Here is a 17,634-nt window from a genome sequence, read left to right as displayed (position 1 = left end):
TATCAGCCTTAATTAGGCCAGATCATTAATTAGTATTTCTCTCGTTATCCACACGGTAATAATGTGCCTGTAACACGTTTTAGATTCGTCCTTATGGCATACCTACTTACATGTGACCGTGTTCATGTGCGTGTCCGATGTGTACGCGTAGGTGTAGAAATATTTGTGCTACCCGTGCTCGAGGATTTATTCCTAGAAATACTATATATAAGGCTAACGAGCGTGTGTCTTTGGCTTTATTCGGATGTATAAAAAATTCGACTGTTAACTAAGTTCTACCGTCATCTTCGAATCGATATCTTTATTTCGATAAGAAATTACTAATCGGTCTAAAAAGGGATACGATTAATCATCCATCATTCGTTTCGATCTAGATCTTATCTATATAACCCACACATATACCATGTATATGAACAAATGTGCCGCTTTTCATTAATCGTGCAGTTGATTCGGAAAAATTCTATATGTAAAAATCTATAAGTCAATCGTTCGACCTCGCGCGTACGAGGAGGATAACATCTTTCCTTACGATAAAAAAAAAAAAAAAAATTTTAATGGAAAGAAAAGAAAAAATAAAAAAGAAAAAAAAATTGAAACAATTTGCTGTCTTCTCTACGATATCCGTACGTGTAAATCGCAAGTCAGTACTTAAAAAAAAAAAAGAAAAAATCAAAAACGAATACAGGATTTAAATAATCGATAAGAACTTAAATGGAAGAAGTTGAGCGGTAGGACGGTTTTCATAAACTCGCTTATCTCTTTGACTCCATTATTTTGATTAATCTATTCGCACGTATACGCGAATATTCCTTTTCTTCTTCTTCTTCTTCTTTTTTTTTTTCGATCGTTGTCGTTGTCATCGTCGTCTTCTCGCTTGGAAATCGAACGGAGCTTCTCTCAAAGCCGAAGATTGTGAGAGCAAAGCGATTTTTACCGAAAGTGAATGAAAATGTTGCTTTACAAAAAAAAAAAAAAAAAACTATCTATCTTACCGACGGTGCTTATCTAATCAATCTTCGAAGTAAGTAAGTACATAAAACTCGACCACAAGCTTAAAATATTTTTTCTTTGATTTCCATTGTTTTCTCTCTTTTTTGAATTTATTTACTTTTCTTTTTTCCTTCTTCCTCTTCTCCTGCTGCTTCTTCTTCTTCTTCTTCTTCTTCTTCTTCTTCCTCTTTCATTCTACCGTCTTGTAATTATTAATAATAAAAAGACCACTTAGATCGAAGTAGTAGAGGTTCCCATATCAGCATAGACGTATCGACGACTTCCTCACGAACTCAGGAACCCTTATGTAGGTTCTAAAAAAAAAAATGACAAATCAATCGTCTGCTCTTGGGACATTAAATTGAACAGAGAAATAATCAAGCGAATATTCTCACGCGTTTTGCGAAGAAAAGTTTGAAAATAGCTTGCATGCAAAAGTTGTATCAGAATAAGGTGGAAAGAAAAAATATAGTTTGTTCGATAAATCCCATGGATTTGTAACTAAAGAAAAGGATTTTCGTCGCATGCACGATTAAGTTAAAATACACTCGTTAAAAATGATATTCATTCTCTTTTCTTTGGCTTACCTATCTTATTATTCGCTCAGTACCGGCAGTAGGGACCTTACGCGAGAAAGGTCAAAAGAAAGCAGAGCATTAGGAGATATATCGTTTAACTTTTAAATCATTTATAAATCCGATACGATGTATATATATAGATACACACACACATATATATATACACATACATATATGTATAGATATATATATGTGTTAAAGCGATTTTACGGCGATTATAAATATTTTCATGCACGTAGGTACGTTCGTTTTATGTTTAAAATAAAAAAAAAAAAAAAAGAGAATAGAAATAAAAGTATTTCCTGATCGAATCGATTTATACTTACAATTCGATGCTCTGTATGGTGGACGTAGGACACGTTGTGTCTACTTTAACGTGACAGTGTTTGTGACATTTCATTTGACAGTCCCTACACTCGTATCCTTGTTTGCCTAATCTTCGAGCGAGCGTTCGTTTACAGACCTCGCAGACCGTACCTCTATAAGCATAAATATAACGATAAATAAGAGAAAATTTAATTGATCTTATAAATAACATTTAATTACAAACTCACCCTGGCATGTGTTTGGCGATGAACGTGTGATCGTTGAATATATGAAGTTTCGTACCCTTTTTCCTCCACTTGCTCTTTTGTGCGAGCGAGAGTGGTACCAAATAATGTCTAAATATTAAAAAATAAATATGTTAATATACATATGCATACGTACGTACGTACGTACGTACGTACTTCACTCTAAGTGAAAACGAAAGTGGAATGTATTACGTCGTTGATTATATACAATACTCACTTCTTGATACCATTCTCTAAGGTTTCTAAAACGAGAGTAGAGGCCTCGTTGACGTAAGTTCTCGTAGAAGTTCCGCTAATACCGGACGCTTCGCTCAAACTTGATCTCCTCGAATGTTCTTCCCTTCCTGGTATCGACAAATGTGCTGTAAAAACGAGATTCGTTGCTGGATAGGGGTGGAATGGAAGCGACACGGGGGTAGCTGAGGAGATAATGTTTTAACGGATATCGTCTATTTCACAGTTATCCTAGAAAATCGGGGCCGATCTAAGATCGCTAAAGTATCTCTATATGGATTGTCTACGTAGTGGAGGAGAGACTTACCAACATCGAGTGCCAATTAACACAACGGTTACGCAAGCAGGACAGAGCGTGAAAGTGTGAGTTACATAGAAAAGGGACAAACTTTATATTTGGGAATCGAAAGTGATCATTGTTGAATACACAATAAACGTCTATATAGATCAACCATTAAAAGCAACGAATATTCAACGACGTAAGAAGGATTAGAAAGGTCGTATTCTACGTTCAAGTTTCAAAATGTCGGCTAATCAAATCCAATTATCTACTTAAGAAATAAAACTAATTGAAACTTACCCGATCCAGGATCTCGTGCCCTGTCAGCGGATATTGACCTCGAATGTGCGTCCTCGTGATTAATATCACCTTCCGGCCCCACCGATCTACTTCTCGTTTTTGATCGACTCAAACGCTTTTTTATCGTGCCAAAGAAATCTCTTCGTTTTCTTCGCGTTCTTCCTCTTTCTGAAGGATAAAACGTCATACTCGTTATCGATATTCGCGATCGAAATTATTTCAAAAATTCTAATCTATTTTCATTTTTCAATTTCACGTTTCACGCTTTACCTTCTGAATTAGAGGAATTTGGCGTACTCTCTGGTCCTGACGTCATGCTGGTATCCTTTGCTCCGTGCTGAAATCAATCGTATCGGATTAGACATTGAGCCTAAATATGTTCAATCAAAGTGCTGTTTTATTATCTATGAAGGTAAAAAAGGAGAAGTAAATAAAAGTATAGTTAATCGATAGTACACTTACCTCAGGGGAAATTTCTTGCCAATTTCCATTTTCCGTCAGAGCTACCTGTTGGATTAGTAAACACACACGGCATTCAAGGATAGTTAACGTTCTTATGAAACAGAAAAGGCACTCAAACTCAAGGTAAACGTCGGCGATCGAGAAGAAAATAGAACGAGAGGATGGACTTAAATATTGAATCAAGAAAAACGAATAAGAAAAAAAGGAAACAAATAAACACTCGCATTCGTTTGCAGTTCGCGTCGCGTGCTCGCGTGCGAATTGGAAAGTTGATTATAGAACGTAAATGCAAATTGCGTTTACAAGATCGAAGAAAAAGATTAAGAAAAAAGAAGAAAAAAAAATCTCTCGGGACGTCGTCGTCGGGCTCACCTTTACTACTTGTCGCTCTGCTTGCTGTAAAATAACGAGAGCAAAGGATCGTTAAATCTGTCGTTATTATTAATACACGCCTATATTCGGACTTATTTTTATACGCTATGAACAAATTCGTGACACGTATAAAAATAAATTCGGAATAATGTTCGATTAGCGTGCACGCGGATATTAAAATGAAAAATTGTTTATAAATTATTAGTGTAGTAGTCTCACACATTCTACGTGCAGTGCAATCAATAGTGAAATGTTTTCAATCGTTTTCTTCTTACCCTTTGCTGGCTATGCACGATCAGAGTCCCTTTGTTACCGTTGGTTTGACCGCTTCTATATGGCGAGTCGACGACATTACCATTCGTCAGATAAGGATCTGCGAAGAAAATGTCTTTTGAACAATGGTCAAAGATTCATGGATTCGTATTGAATGGATCTACGTTTCATCGATTCCTAAAAAGCATCATCTATTTGTATTAATCGTAGTTCGCGTAAACACGATTTATCCTTCAAGTTCATAAATATCGATAGAAATGTTTTATTCACTTATGTGTACACCGATGGTCATTAATAATTATAGAGATACGTATAAACGTTCCCGTCGCAGAAACGCATCTTTTTCTTCTCAGAGAAGAGGCGAGAACGTCGAATTATTTTCCAAGAAATTTTTTATAACAATTATTTATAACGATTTGTTTATTTAATCTTTTCGCTTATAACAATTGTTCATAACGCGAAATCGTATATTTTCCTCGAAGGTAAACAGAAGAATGTAAAAAAGTTGATTTTTTAAGAAATTATCTGTAAAAATTATTTATAACAATTTAATCGTGCAACAAATTGTTTATGAGAAATCATTCAATTATAATTCGCGTATGCATACGTACGCTGAATTGCGTCTGGTTAAGTTTCGAAAAATCGTGTTTGTGATTATTTTTTTTATAACATTGTTTATAACAAATTGTTTATAACAAATTGTTAAATTATTTACGCACTATATATGCGTTACGAATATAAAAGGCATTACGCGATGTTGATTCCTAAAGGAAGCGTCTGTAACCTCCTTTTTATGACGAATTGTTTATAACAAATTGTTTATAACAAATTGTTAAACGTATATTTATGTATGCATATGCGTGTATTTTATACGAATGTATGTAGCGTTCGTTTGTGGAAAATAAATTCGACGATTTATTTATAACAAATTGTTTATAACAAATCATTAATTAATTGTTTATAATATGACGAGATTGTAAAGAAAAAAATACTCTTTAAAATGGCGTTGGTTTGAGGTCTCTACGATTTTTAGTTTCGGAGATATTCGAAATGAAACATAAGTGAATATAGGTCAAGCGGAATGCCCCACTGACCTACATTTGAGCCGCCATATTGACCTATATAATGAATCGACACAGTGACCTACATAAATTCCTGGAATTTACGCTAGCCGTCGGGCCGACACAAAGAGTTTTTTCTATTTACTACGTGCATACTCGCGTCAGCTGATCATCGAAATTATGAATGATAAATTTTAAACGATTATATCTCCGGAACTAAAAACCGTAGAGAAGTGAAACAAATACCATTTTAAAGGGGAAAATGCCCTCTTTTTATTCGTGTAATCGGATACCATCGACGTCATAAGATCGATTTTTAACCATCGGTGTTGCGTGTTTTAAAATGATTACGTTACGGAAAATATATAAAAATTCGCGTGATACGAGGTATCTCGATATTCTAAAACATTTCCTTCGCCTCGTGTACTATCGAAAATAAGAAGACCAATCATTGAAAATATCCTACAATTATTCTTACTAAATGAAATACCTAAAAACTTGTAATTGGGACTTGTTCTACTTGAGGGAATCGATTGTGAGAGTAGATCTAAATTATGATTAGAACCGGGTCTCGCCAAACGGGGAAGAAAAAACCCAAAAATCTTCATGCCAGCTACTGTGTGTCTGTGGATTGCAAGGGGTCGGAAGTAAAGGACTCTTTTTATAGGACTAAAAAGTAGAAAAGAAAAGAAAACAGAAATCTTTAGACGTACGATGTTGAAACGTAAACGCGAGACAATTCTGATCGAAATGAAATTCCTTGGAATCGTCACAACGATCGAATGACTAACGATTATCGTCTTTTCGCGAAAACGTCGACGAATCGAAGTTTGAGACAAGATCGATCGAGATTTGCAAATACACAAAGAATACAAAGGGTAAAATCCTTTTGAATTTTTTTTTTTTTTTTTGCATAATTTAATAAGGAATGAAAGAGATAAAGGAAGTGGAAGTTGGTTCAGACTAATCGAAAAACCACTAAGGATTCACACATCAAAGTATGCAATACCTTTGAGACAAGCAATCGATAATTACCCCCGTCTGACAGAGTGGTATTGTCGTACAAGATAAGAGTGCTGTTACCATTGTTGTAATTAAGACTATTGCTGCTGACGAGATTGGTCGCTGGATTGTAGGTACGAGTCGGGGACATCGGTTTTATCGTCTCCTTCACTTTGTAAGGCTTCGATCCGATCTGTGGCACCTCTGCACCCTCGATGAAGAGAAACTGCATGAACGAGACGATCGTTACACGTACGCACGTACGTATATACGGATATACACGCACGTAAACATATTTTGTTTTTCTTTTCCGATATCATGAAGAAATAATCTATGACAAGTTCTCGCTGTTGTCGCTATAGTAAAGACGCCGGCGTGTATCGAAACTGGGTTATAATTCATAAGTCATAGGTTATAGGTCGAGTAGACGAATGCACGAGGTTGAATTCGAAAAATCGATTACCTCTACCGTGAGGGTGCCAGTTACGTCGTCCTCCTCGTAAGGTCTACCTTGTAACGGTATGATCTGCCTCTGGCTAGGATTTGCCAGAAGTTCTTCGACCCCTACTATTCCGAGACCCAAGAATTTTTGGCTCTTGTTTACGTGGTCGTAAACTTCCAGTAGTACCTCCGTCGTGTTGTGACTGACGTCGCTGGTAAGAATAAAATTCTTGTTTATACGATCTTATATACTCTCAGACTTTTTTATGTCAACAGATCGAAAGAAGATCTAACTTACAACAAGAAAGCTTCGTCCCAGATCGGATTGATCGTATCCTTTTTGATCGACGTTTGATGCTTTTGCGGTGGTTCGTCCAGTTCGACGACGCAATATGGTTCAACCGAGGGATGCTGCCCGCCAAGTTCGGTCGCTCTTACGACCTTTACGAGCAAACGCTTTTCGCCAGGCATATATTGCTGTTGTTGCTGTTGCAGCTGCGCCGCGGAAGTGGCATGACGCTGAGTGTGAAGACGTTGAGGAGATGCCTTGTGTATCATAGAATTCGAGCCGCTCTACGAGCGAAGCGTTAAAGCGTCAACGAATAAAGCGACGAAAGATTAAAAGATAATTCAATTGTTTTAATTTAGATCAATCGATAAAATCTTTTCCACTTTTTCCGATTCGTTCGGATAAAAAGAGCAGATACAGCTCTAATTACTTTGGTAATCGCATGCAAAGTCCACTTCTTTGCGATCGATAAACGCACGCTTATCGATGGTAATAAAGTGGGTTTCGCGATTGGCAAAGTAAAAGTGCACACGATCTTTTCTGCGCGTTCTCATCGACAGCAAAAGACATAGATAAACATAGATAATCGCGTCTCCTAGCTGACATTTCGATAAAATATATTAATTATCAAATTAGCCGGTCGTAAATGAATTTATTCGAGATAAAGCGATTTTTGCTTACCATACTGTCGTAATGTACCGGCAAAGAGAAGCCAGCTTGCGTAGGTGGTTCTCTCCATAATCGTGGACAAGTTGGATATTGCGAAAGATTAAGATGAACGTTCGTACCTCTCAAAGCACCAACCACAATTTCCGTCACTACTTCCTGTAGTTGGCTCTCGTCCAAATCCTTCTTTATCGTTCCTACCTGTGCCAGGGATACCTTTACCTGGTACGAACATCAAAACAATTTTTACTTCCTCTGCTTTTTACGTCCTACCTTCGATCGAACGAAATGATTTTTTATCGGAGAACGAATCTGTCCTTTTCTCTTCTTCTTTTCTCCTCGCGTCGCGAGTACGACTACGTTTGGAAAAGAAGATCGTTTACGATCGAAACCTTTCAATGCACCTCAAAGCCCACATATCCGGATTTGCGAATTTTCCGCAAAAGTATCTTCAACGGATATATCGGCTTTACATTTTTAATTTTATCTTTAAGAGCTAAGTTTGCGTAGTTCGACGGGAATAGGAAGTATCTATGTATCAAGCAATTTTGTCTCGGACGTTATCGTAAAAGTACGTGCAATTTATAACGTTGTCGCGAAAGAAAAATTAGTTTCTTTCGCCGTTCATTGTAAAGCTTTATTTAAGGATAACAATTTTTTATACGTTCAGGAAAAACTATATCGTGTTCGATAAAAACGTATCTTCGTTCTCAAGAGAAATTTGTTGATTTTTATAGGTGGCACAAAAAACGCATATTTTTTATATTTTTGTACGCGATATCTTTGAAAGATATATCCGAAAGACTTATAGGGTAATATAAGGGGTTCATTGAAAACAAACCTCTGGCCATCCGTCGCACTTCAGATCGATTAGAAGTTTCTCGGTGATGCAAACGACGTTGAGCCGAGCACGGAAGCGATTTACGTTGACGCGATAGTGACTAGATTCCAACTTGTCGCCTCTTTGACGAAACGCTTTCAACTGCAGGGCTGGCGTTGCCTCGCAGTCGCACGTTATGGTCTACGGAATGAAGGAGGTATGTATTATACGAGAACGACAGCGAAAAAAAAAAAAAAGAAAGAGGAATAGGAAGACGTCTTTGAAAGAGGAATGAATGGAGGCATTATATCGTATACAGGGTGTCTCGGTCTTTTTTTTTCTCCGGGATATAAAAAAAGAAAACAGAAATAAAAAAGACGCAAAAACTTATTCTATGAATACGATTACCTACCACATCGTCTTTGGAGTCGCATTCGCAGAAAATATTTGACAGAGTCGGCGGATGTGTTTCCGGAAGAACACGAACAAATTCGACGCCCACTCCATGCTGTAACATCAGACGTGTCGATATCAACGATCCGTCGAGAAAATATTCTTGAATGTTCGCTGCAACGTATTTATTACATACGTACGTAAGTATGTATGCACGTATAACACGTATCAACAAGAATTCCTGACGTGTCTACGAACGTACGATTAGATAATAACATTATTGTAAAATTTTGGCAAGAAACGAACGCACTCGGGCCGGCGGTATCACGCGAAAACATTTTACGGCCTATAAATTACGGCTCCCCTTTCCAACGTAAATACTTTTGGCTACGTTGACTGGCTGCATCTTAAAGCATAGAAGAACGAATAACTTGCGAGATTCCTTTCGTTCTGGATCTGCATCGATAAGCCGAAGAAACCACTTTGTATCTCATTTCCGTTTTTTCGAGGCCGCGTTTAATCGTTGTGATCGTCGATAATTACGCGTATGCGTGTAACGTACGTACGTACATAACGAATCTATAAATATCCTTCCTTTCGAAAGAGATGCGACTACCAAACGTTTGCTCGATGCTCAGCTAATTCCCATTTGAGATCTCATAACCCAGACGAAAGTGAGCGACGTCTTCCGTCGAGTCGCGTGACCGAAGCTTTCGTCGTGATAAATCATCCTGAGTCAGACGAGAGAGAATGTACGAGGAATTGGAAACACGCCCGCGATTCCAAAAACGAATTTAGCATGTTAAGTGCGTTAGATAACGTTTCGTAAGGGTGGGAAGAAGGGGCAGAGGGTACGTTGTTAAAGGAACAAACAAACGCATTCTTTCGCGAGCGGATCGAGACGCTTTGGATTCCATTGAGCTCTTCGGACACGCGAGAGGTCAAGTTTGCCACGTCAACGAGATAATTCAATCGGATCAAATTCGATCAAGAACACGTTGTTCGAATTAAACGCCTTTCGCTCGAATCAAATTACTTTCGCCGACTGGCTCGAATTGAGTGCTCGTAGAGTCGAGCCGTTTCATCTTAGAGATCCGTCGCCTCGCTCGTATCCGACAAACGCCTACGCGTGCAACATTCCGCTCGATACATTATCTGGCGCCCCGAGTCCCTATCGCTTCTTCCTTTTTTCTTTTTCCGTTTCTACGGAATAAAAGATTTTCGACGATCGAAAAAAGAACAATTACGAAATTGATCGGCCGATAAGAAAAATATATCTCCGCGCTTCCCGTTAATAAGATAAACGAGTCTCTATAGATAAGGCTACGAAACGAAGTCATCCAACAGGTTGGAGCCGCTATTCTTGGATTCCCCAGCGCCATCTGACACGCTACGAGCTCGGTTCACGAAGGCGAGTCTTCCGCGAATAAAAAATAACGCTTGCGAGGAGGCTCGAGAACGACGAGAGAGAGAGAGAGAGAGAGAGAGAGAGAGACTGACCTCGTCGACGGAGCCGGCGGTAAAGTCGTTCAAGGAAGCCACCCAAAGGGCGAGAAGTTCGTTGAGGATGACAAGGTCCGAGTGCAGCCAGACGATCAGTTCGTTGACCCAACGGACGGCTTCGGCGTCGGCACCGGTCGCCGTAGGTAAATGAAGGGCCCTCGAACTCCTGGCAGGAGTGATAAGAGCACCGGAAGTCTTCCTCGTCAGTCGTTTCCGGACCGGCGGAGTCGGTGGGACGTAGCCAGGGGAGGAGGGAGACGGCGAGGATGCAACGGGTGCCGCGGCTATAGTCGAGGACGCGCCGCTGCCACCTCCCCCGAAAGATGCGGCTGTATTAGCGGCAGCTAACACGGCACCGCTTACTCCGATGGGACCGGTCGAAGTCGATGTTTTCGAGCTCGAGCCCGACGCAACACCGACCGACGACGCCGATAATTTGGTGGATCTTTCCTGATGACCGAGGAACTTGGCCCCGGTGGCGCCAGCACCAGCAGCAGCAGCACTCGTCACCACAACACTATCGCCGTGAAAGACATGGCCGTCCTTCGCGGTGCGAGAGGTACCGAGCTCGTTTAGGACAAAACGGTTGTAAACGTACTTGCCGACGCACAACACCACGAGACCGAATAACATCCAACCGAATATCAGCATCGACAATGTATCCATGGTCGTGTCACCAGCCGAGTCGAAACTGCATATCAGATCGTCCACCCGCTCGGCCAAGTCGGCCATATTGACCCATCGTTCTGCCAACCAAGTCCAATTGGATTCCAAAAACATTCTTTTCTATTTTCACCCGCGAGCAAGCGTCGTCCCCCCCACCAACGAGCTACCGACGTCTATTAATACGCCACGCATATACCCTGGGTATATGCCCCCGGACTATACCGTTGATACGCGCGCTACTCGCCTAAGAGTTCGCACCAATCGCTCTTCTCGCCTCCGCCTCGAGCTTCCTCTTCAGTCTTACTCCTACTTCCGATTTTCGTGCTTTTCCAACTTTTTCAAACCGTCGGCGAAGCGACGCGACCCGACGCCTCTCTTTCGGTATCCTTCGCTCGTCTCTTCTCTTCTCTTCTCTTCTCCTTTTCCTTTCTTTTCTCTCTTTTTTTTTTCTTGCGAACTATCGATCAACGATTAGAATTCCCAATATTCGACGTTCGCGTTCGAAAGATTTTCTACTTTGTTTTATCCTATTTTTTTTCGTCTATCGAGTTTCCATTTCCTCTACACGATGGATCGTTATTCCACGACGATGAAAGTTCGAATGCGATTGAAAGAAATTAGAGAGGGGTTTCCAAATTCGTTCGTTTTGTGTTCCTCTTTATTCGGGGTACATGTCGTTGAGTTTTCTGAAAAAAAAAAAACCAAAGGACCGTTATAAAGGCTTAAGTCGTTCTATGTTATGTAAAAGAACGCGATGTCTGTCCGATAAATGCGATGGGTGTTACCACTACTACTACTACTCTACTACAACTATACTGCTACTACTGCTACAACTACTACCACTACTACTACCATTACTCTACCATTTCCTCTGCGAGGCGATAACGTACACGTGGAAAAGGTCAGTTATGCGACGTATAAACATTTCCGAATATTTAACGACGTTCATCGAAGCGTTATCTTCGTATCGGCGAATCGATAAGCTAGCTAGCCGATCGATAGCCAAATACGATTGCTATGATTAACACCGATATCACCGAAGGATATCCTTCCTTTTCTCTTCGAATATCAATGTACCTGCGTGCATAAGCCTGTGTATTTCCTCGCTAATAAACCAAATGGTAGTAAGCGAACGATAAAACACTCGAACCGAAGAACAAACTAGACCGTGAATCGTGCCTGCTATTGACGCATCGGTGCCAATGCCAATGGTTTTAGTTCGCACGATCTCTATCGCTTCGATTATATTTTTTTTCCTCGATTTCCTACACCGGATAACACAAAACGATCTCAACAACGAAATGTCAGGCGTCGGGCAAAATACGAATTTCCAAAAGGTCATCGTGGTGACTTTAAAATTTTAATCCGAACGATCGAAACGTTCGAGAGAATAAAAGGGAAAAAAGTCTTTAACGATGGCGGGAAAAGATTCGTAATACTCGTTTTATTAAGAACATTATGCGTTCTGCACGCGATGTCTCGTGGACGGCGAATAAAACGATAATTAATGATCGAAGGGAAGAGGGCTGGTAAAGAGCAGGAGTAGTGTCAATAAACACGATGCGATTAACGCGATGGTGTCAATGCCACTGGCGATAAATACGCGTCTTTATCGATACATGTAGCACTCGCATAATCTTTTATGCAATGACACGAACCATCGATGACTCACGTTTTGAGAAAAAGATGAACGACGGGAGCGAGGTCGATTCGTTCGAAACGTTTCTCATCTTATTGTTTACTCTTTTAAAAAAGGAGAGAAAAAAAAACGGGTAATTAAATATATCTTTCTCTAGAACGACTCTTGATCGTAGAAAACGATTCAAGGTCGACACGTGTCTCTTGTACGGAGAGATACCCCTCCCCTTTCCCCTTCCTTTCCACTCGTTTAATTTCACCTTCGCCGTTCCATGATTTCACCGTGCGTGTCCGAATCGTTATGACGCGAGAAGTCATCGTAATTATTTCCACTTTCTTTTTTTCATTTTTTCCTTTCTCTCTGTTAAATTTCAAGTGGGTCGTTTAATTACGAAGATGATTCGAGGGGGACAATTTTTCGAATAGGGTCGACCCATCCGAAGATAATTTTATATAAATTAGGTCAAGTTCGGAAATTATGATATACGTGCGCGTGCATGTGTGTGTAAGTACGTGAAAAAGAAACGTTTATCTTGCTCTTATCGAAATTTCGTATGTTCACCTACTAAGCGAGTCCGCCCTGTAAAATCTCGTCGTAAACCTTTGACCGGATCATCGTCTTGTCGATTCACATTAACAAACGATAAATGTCAATCGACTCTAACCTTTGACCCACGATATGTAACACCGTAAATTTTAATGGTCGTTCGTAACAAGAGAAGCTATCGTTTTATTTGCGTTTACTGTTATTGTTGTTGTTATTATTATTGTTATTTTATTGGCCGCGTCATCTGCATTCGTGTTTGTACATGCGTGTTACGTTCGTGATGGAAAATAACTGCAATAAAAAAGAAGGGAAGAAGAGAGAGAAAGAGAGAAAGAAAAATCGGAAAATCAAAATTAAAACGATACTCAACGATTATTAATTTTCGTCGAGAAAACAAAGGAAAAATATCGAAATAAATAGGCGCGGAATGAAATTCCCTTTGGGCTCGTTTACTCCCATAGGTTTTCAAAAGCGTATCAATCATCGTTGACATCATCCGGAGCAGCGACCTACCGTGCCGATCCAATGTATCCGGCAATGCGAGACTTTCGTCGCCGACGATAGAGAGATAGCAAGAGAGCACTCGATCGAATTGCAAATTGCTCGTATCCGGACCGCACGAACGTGTGTCGGTGCGCCATTTATTCCGCGTTTAATCTCTCTTTTAAATCTCGTTAAAGCCATTTAAACGTGGCCTGCCAAATGAATTTAAGGAAAAACTTCAGCGCGTCTGTTTTCTTATTTATTTTATGGGATTTATATATAACGTCGGATAAAACAAAAGTAAGATAGACGAATAAGCGATTCGTCGAAGGAAGTCGATCCCGATCGACGCGTAAAGTGTAATTCGATAAGAGTTCGAAAAACGTTGACGATTCCTTCGGAGTTATCGAATCGACGTAACGAACGATAAAAACGAGCGCTTGTCACGCGAAATGTTTTCGCGAAAAGTTTTGTTTCCAAGTTCGAACTAATTTCCGATACTATCGTAGATTCCACCGTAAGATAGAACAATGTAATAGTAAGGAATATTTGTACCGAAGGGAAAATCGTCGAGCGTGGAACTGATCGTTCTTGTTATTATTTCTTTTTCTTTTTTTTTTTTTTATATCAATTTTGAGAACACGCTACGTGATTCGATAATAGAGACGGCTAAGAATTTATGTCTCGGGGGAAGTATGCGATCGTAAAATCGATACTCTCAAGTTGCATCGAAGAGTTTCATCGGTGTCGCTTCGTGTAATTCTTATCTCGCTTGATCGAACGTATTGAAAGAACACGCACGTGTCTATCCTTGTTGAACCTTCAACGATTAGAAACGATAAGTTTGTCCGACTTGTTTAAAACGTGTTAGTCGATTTTTCGTTTATTATCTTTCTTTCGAAAGAGTACCTTAACGATACTCCTTGGCAATGACAAAACACGTAAACATCGCTGAGAAAAGCTTGTTGTATTTAATGCTATTTCATGACTTTTCAAAATATTCTTTGAAATCGATCGTAAAGCTTTTCAAATAATGTTCTTATTATTAAACGTAATTGCAAAATGTATTCGCGCGTGTCGCAAACGTATACAAAGCAGCGTACTTCGGTTGCGTAGGAGTGGTTGATATCAGCGACCCTCGTCGTTTGGCGCCATACAGTTCCAAGGTGGCTAGTCCAAGTCTATTGTTTACGAGAAATCTCGAACGTTGATCGTATCGAGAGAATGTGATATCTCGTACGTGAAATACTAGATCTTGTCACGTGCCACGTGCCCAATAAATATTCCTTTTGCTACGATCCTTTTAATACGTAGATACATTAAGCGCGACGTTTAATTATTAAATCAACGACGTACCGCTGTGCTTGCTCTTATACGTGTACCTAAGAACTATCAACATTACCAGTACTTTGTACGGCCAGTGAACCGTCCTCCTACACGGGTAAATACTCTCTTTGTGTAACACACCAACAAACCTCTCTCTCTCTCTCTCTCTCTCTCTCTCTCTCTCTCTTCTGTTTACACTGTTACTTCGCACGAGTATATATTTCGATTTTCTCACTCTCATTTAACACTCGCTTTTTCCTTTATACATTTCTTAAACCCTAAAAACAAAGTGAAAAGGAGAAAGGTAACACGTTGCTTCGACAAAAATCGTGACACACTTTCTAATCTTCGACGAAATACGTGTAAAATATATATACGTATATTATATGCTTCTTTTCAATACAAATACGCACTAGAAAGAAGGTTAAGAGAAAGAAAGATAGAAGGAACTAAGGAAAATTACCTCGATAATTTTATGCAGCCAAAATTGTGGAAAAAAGAGATAGGAGGAAGATGCGACGAGCGTCCGCGTGACGACGCGGCAGTCCGCGGCGATCTGACTTTCGATTAAAGCGTATGGAACGAACGAATGGGTCGCCACGCCATCGTAGGGGAACCTACAACCCCCACCACTCTTCTAAGTTACCCCACCCCACTGCGGCCCGACACCGCGCCGGCAGCGCCTGCACCAACGGATCCCCCTCTTTTTCTTCGTTGCTGTGACTGCTTCGTTGGTTCTTGCTGATGGTTTTGCCGATCTCTCGTCTCTGTGTCGTCATACCCCTCCCACCCTTTAACCGATCCCTCGACAAGGATTTTTGACGTGCAACTTGAGGACCTCGCGAAACTGAAGAAGGTCGACTAACGTCTTGCGAGATCACGTTTATAATATTTTCCCTTCCTACTCTTTGACCTCTATCCTGTCGTTCTTCCGCTTCGGACTACGTAAGAGAACCTCTCTTTTTAATTCGTTCGTCGAGAAACATAAGTGACTATTTCGTTAAAACGATGCAAATCGATTTTTAAAATCGTCGAGAAAAATTGTATCCTACGTTCGCTTTCCACTCCGTCCTACATAATTCTTCCGTCTTTTCTACGTTGTCGCATTTTTATTATCAAGAAAAGATCGATCTACATTTTGTAATAACGTTCTAATATTTTCTACAAGGATTTTAGTGCGACGTCTTAGGCGCCAGCACGTCGGAGCTCGTTTTCCGTCCAAGGGAAGAAGTCGTAAAAAGACGACTAAGAGGGAGGGTTTAGAAACGGCTCGCCCTAAAAGAATGATCTCAACGATCCCAATTTACAAGACTCGTGATTAATGATAAGCGGCTTTTTCCATTCGCTTTCCTCGTTTCACTCGTCTATCATAGTTTTTCCCAAATTTACTTTCACATCCAATTTCCATGACTCTTTTAGCCTATCAAACGAGAAGAAAAACAAATGTTGCGAATGATTCGTTGAAAGAAAGAGCTCGTTGTGCCGTCGCGACTAGCGGCGCCAGCGTCGTCTAAAACAACCCTCGGGAAAACGCGTGGCCCGCAAGCCCTGATGATATCGATCCAATGCGCACCCATTCGCAAATTCACCCCGCCACCCCTTTCATTTCTAACAACGATCTCGATTCTTTCGAATCTTCTCATATCCCTAGACCCCTTCTTATGCATCCGCATCCATCGAGGGACTTTTCCTTAAACATCAAAAATTTTCTCTCAGCCCATTTCTATTTTAAAGATTAATGTTCGATTGTATTACATCGGCATGATTGTATTGAACGTTAAACTATTCGGCCAACTCTATTAATGACTCGGAAGGGCTCGGCACGTGGCGATTAAAAAAAAAAAGAAAAGAGACAACGCGGAGGCGTGCGTAACAATAATGTCTTTCTACAAAATGTAGAACGTGCACGATCGATTAAGAAGTCACGAATAGAGTTTAACATATAGCACGAGCTCGTAACGACGTTCGCGTTATTTTCGTTTTTAACGTGATATCATCGTGCTCGGCAAAAAAAAAATGAAACAATCGGAGTAAGTCGCTCTAATCGACGATTAAGCAACGTTGCTCATTTTCTTTTCGATCGTAGAACCCGGTCTACGCGAAACGATGACGTCATTCGACCTTAACGTACCACGATCCTGTTCGAGTAAACGTGCAAATGTGTGCGTTTACGTCTTTCTGCTTCTCTCTCTCTCTCTCCCCTTCCCTCGCGTGGATTCGGTTCGTAAAGATTGCGACGTCACTCGATTCTGCGCGATAGAGGAGAAGCAAAGAGGAGGATGAGGGGGAAAAGGAGTAGGATGAATATTGTGTCATAGCCTCGTTCTTCTTATATCATCGTGAGATCTGTGGGTGAAGAAAGAAAGGTGACGTCATCGATGATGAACACTCGCCGATGATCTCCTTCGAAGTCGATGATCTCGAAAAGGAATTAGAAAGGTCGCGTTAGAATTCCTTCGTTTTCTCAAAGAAGATATCCAGCTACTGTTTTATCAAAATTTAAGTCGGCGATCGCTCGCTTCTCTTCGAATAATTTTACGTAGAAATAATTTTTATGTAAAAAACAAAACAAAAATAAAGGGAATATTTTTCGAGATGTATCGACAAAGAATTGTCTAAATAAACGTTTAAAAGAAAGGTTTAACAAATAATCGTATGTAGATCGTATACGCGTTATTAGTGGTATAACATAAATAACATTCATGTTTAAAACGTGATAACGAGTACGAAAATGATGT

The 17,634-nt window shown here is 40.1% G+C and overlaps 1 protein-coding gene across 10 annotated transcripts; it reads right to left on the bottom strand.

Moving 5' to 3' along the window:
• Positions 1 to 842: 842 nt before the first annotated feature.
• On the bottom strand, positions 843 to 15,496 carry LOC122633169. Of its 10 annotated transcripts, XM_043820769.1 has the most exons (18): positions 15,360 to 15,496; positions 10,234 to 11,588; positions 8,753 to 8,848; positions 8,362 to 8,541; positions 7,536 to 7,742; positions 6,864 to 7,138; positions 6,588 to 6,777; positions 6,158 to 6,350; positions 4,064 to 4,161; positions 3,789 to 3,812; positions 3,417 to 3,461; positions 3,225 to 3,291; positions 2,955 to 3,122; positions 2,358 to 2,502; positions 2,123 to 2,230; positions 1,895 to 2,047; positions 1,578 to 1,613; positions 843 to 1,304 (listed from the first exon to the last, which is right to left on the bottom strand). In XM_043820769.1, the coding sequence occupies exons 2-17, from the start codon at positions 11,014 to 11,016 to the stop codon at positions 1,586 to 1,588; spliced, it is 2,760 nt and encodes a 919-aa protein (XP_043676704.1). In that variant the 5' UTR covers positions 11,017 to 11,588; positions 15,360 to 15,496; the 3' UTR covers positions 843 to 1,304; positions 1,578 to 1,585. The 10 variants fall into 10 exon arrangements, with proteins under 10 accessions (XP_043676704.1, XP_043676701.1, XP_043676702.1 ...); XM_043820766.1 differs by lacking the exon at positions 1,578 to 1,613; XM_043820767.1 differs by lacking the exon at positions 1,578 to 1,613 and having other exon boundaries at positions 2,358 to 2,484.
• Positions 15,497 to 17,634: the final 2,138 nt, after the last annotated feature.

The sequence above is a fragment of the Vespula pensylvanica genome, chromosome 11, assembly GCF_014466175.1.
Source record: "Vespula pensylvanica isolate Volc-1 chromosome 11, ASM1446617v1, whole genome shotgun sequence".
NCBI classification, from domain to species: Eukaryota; Metazoa; Arthropoda; class Insecta; order Hymenoptera; family Vespidae; genus Vespula; species Vespula pensylvanica.
This window is presented reverse-complemented; position numbering and strand designations above follow the sequence as displayed.

Excerpts from the sequence above, each read along its gene's own strand:
- LOC122633169 (XM_043820766.1), bottom strand. The coding sequence starts at position 11,016 with ATGTTTTTGGAATCCAATTGGACTTGGTTGGCAGAACGATGGGTCAAT. Across the intron at positions 3,813-4,063 it reads TCGTGCATAGCCAGCAAAGG|CAAGCAGAGCGACAAGTAGT; the intron begins GTAAGAAGAAAA and ends GTTATTTTACAG. Across the intron at positions 2,503-2,954 it reads GGCACGAGATCCTGGATCGG|CACATTTGTCGATACCAGGA; the intron begins GTAAGTTTCAAT and ends TCGTTTTTACAG.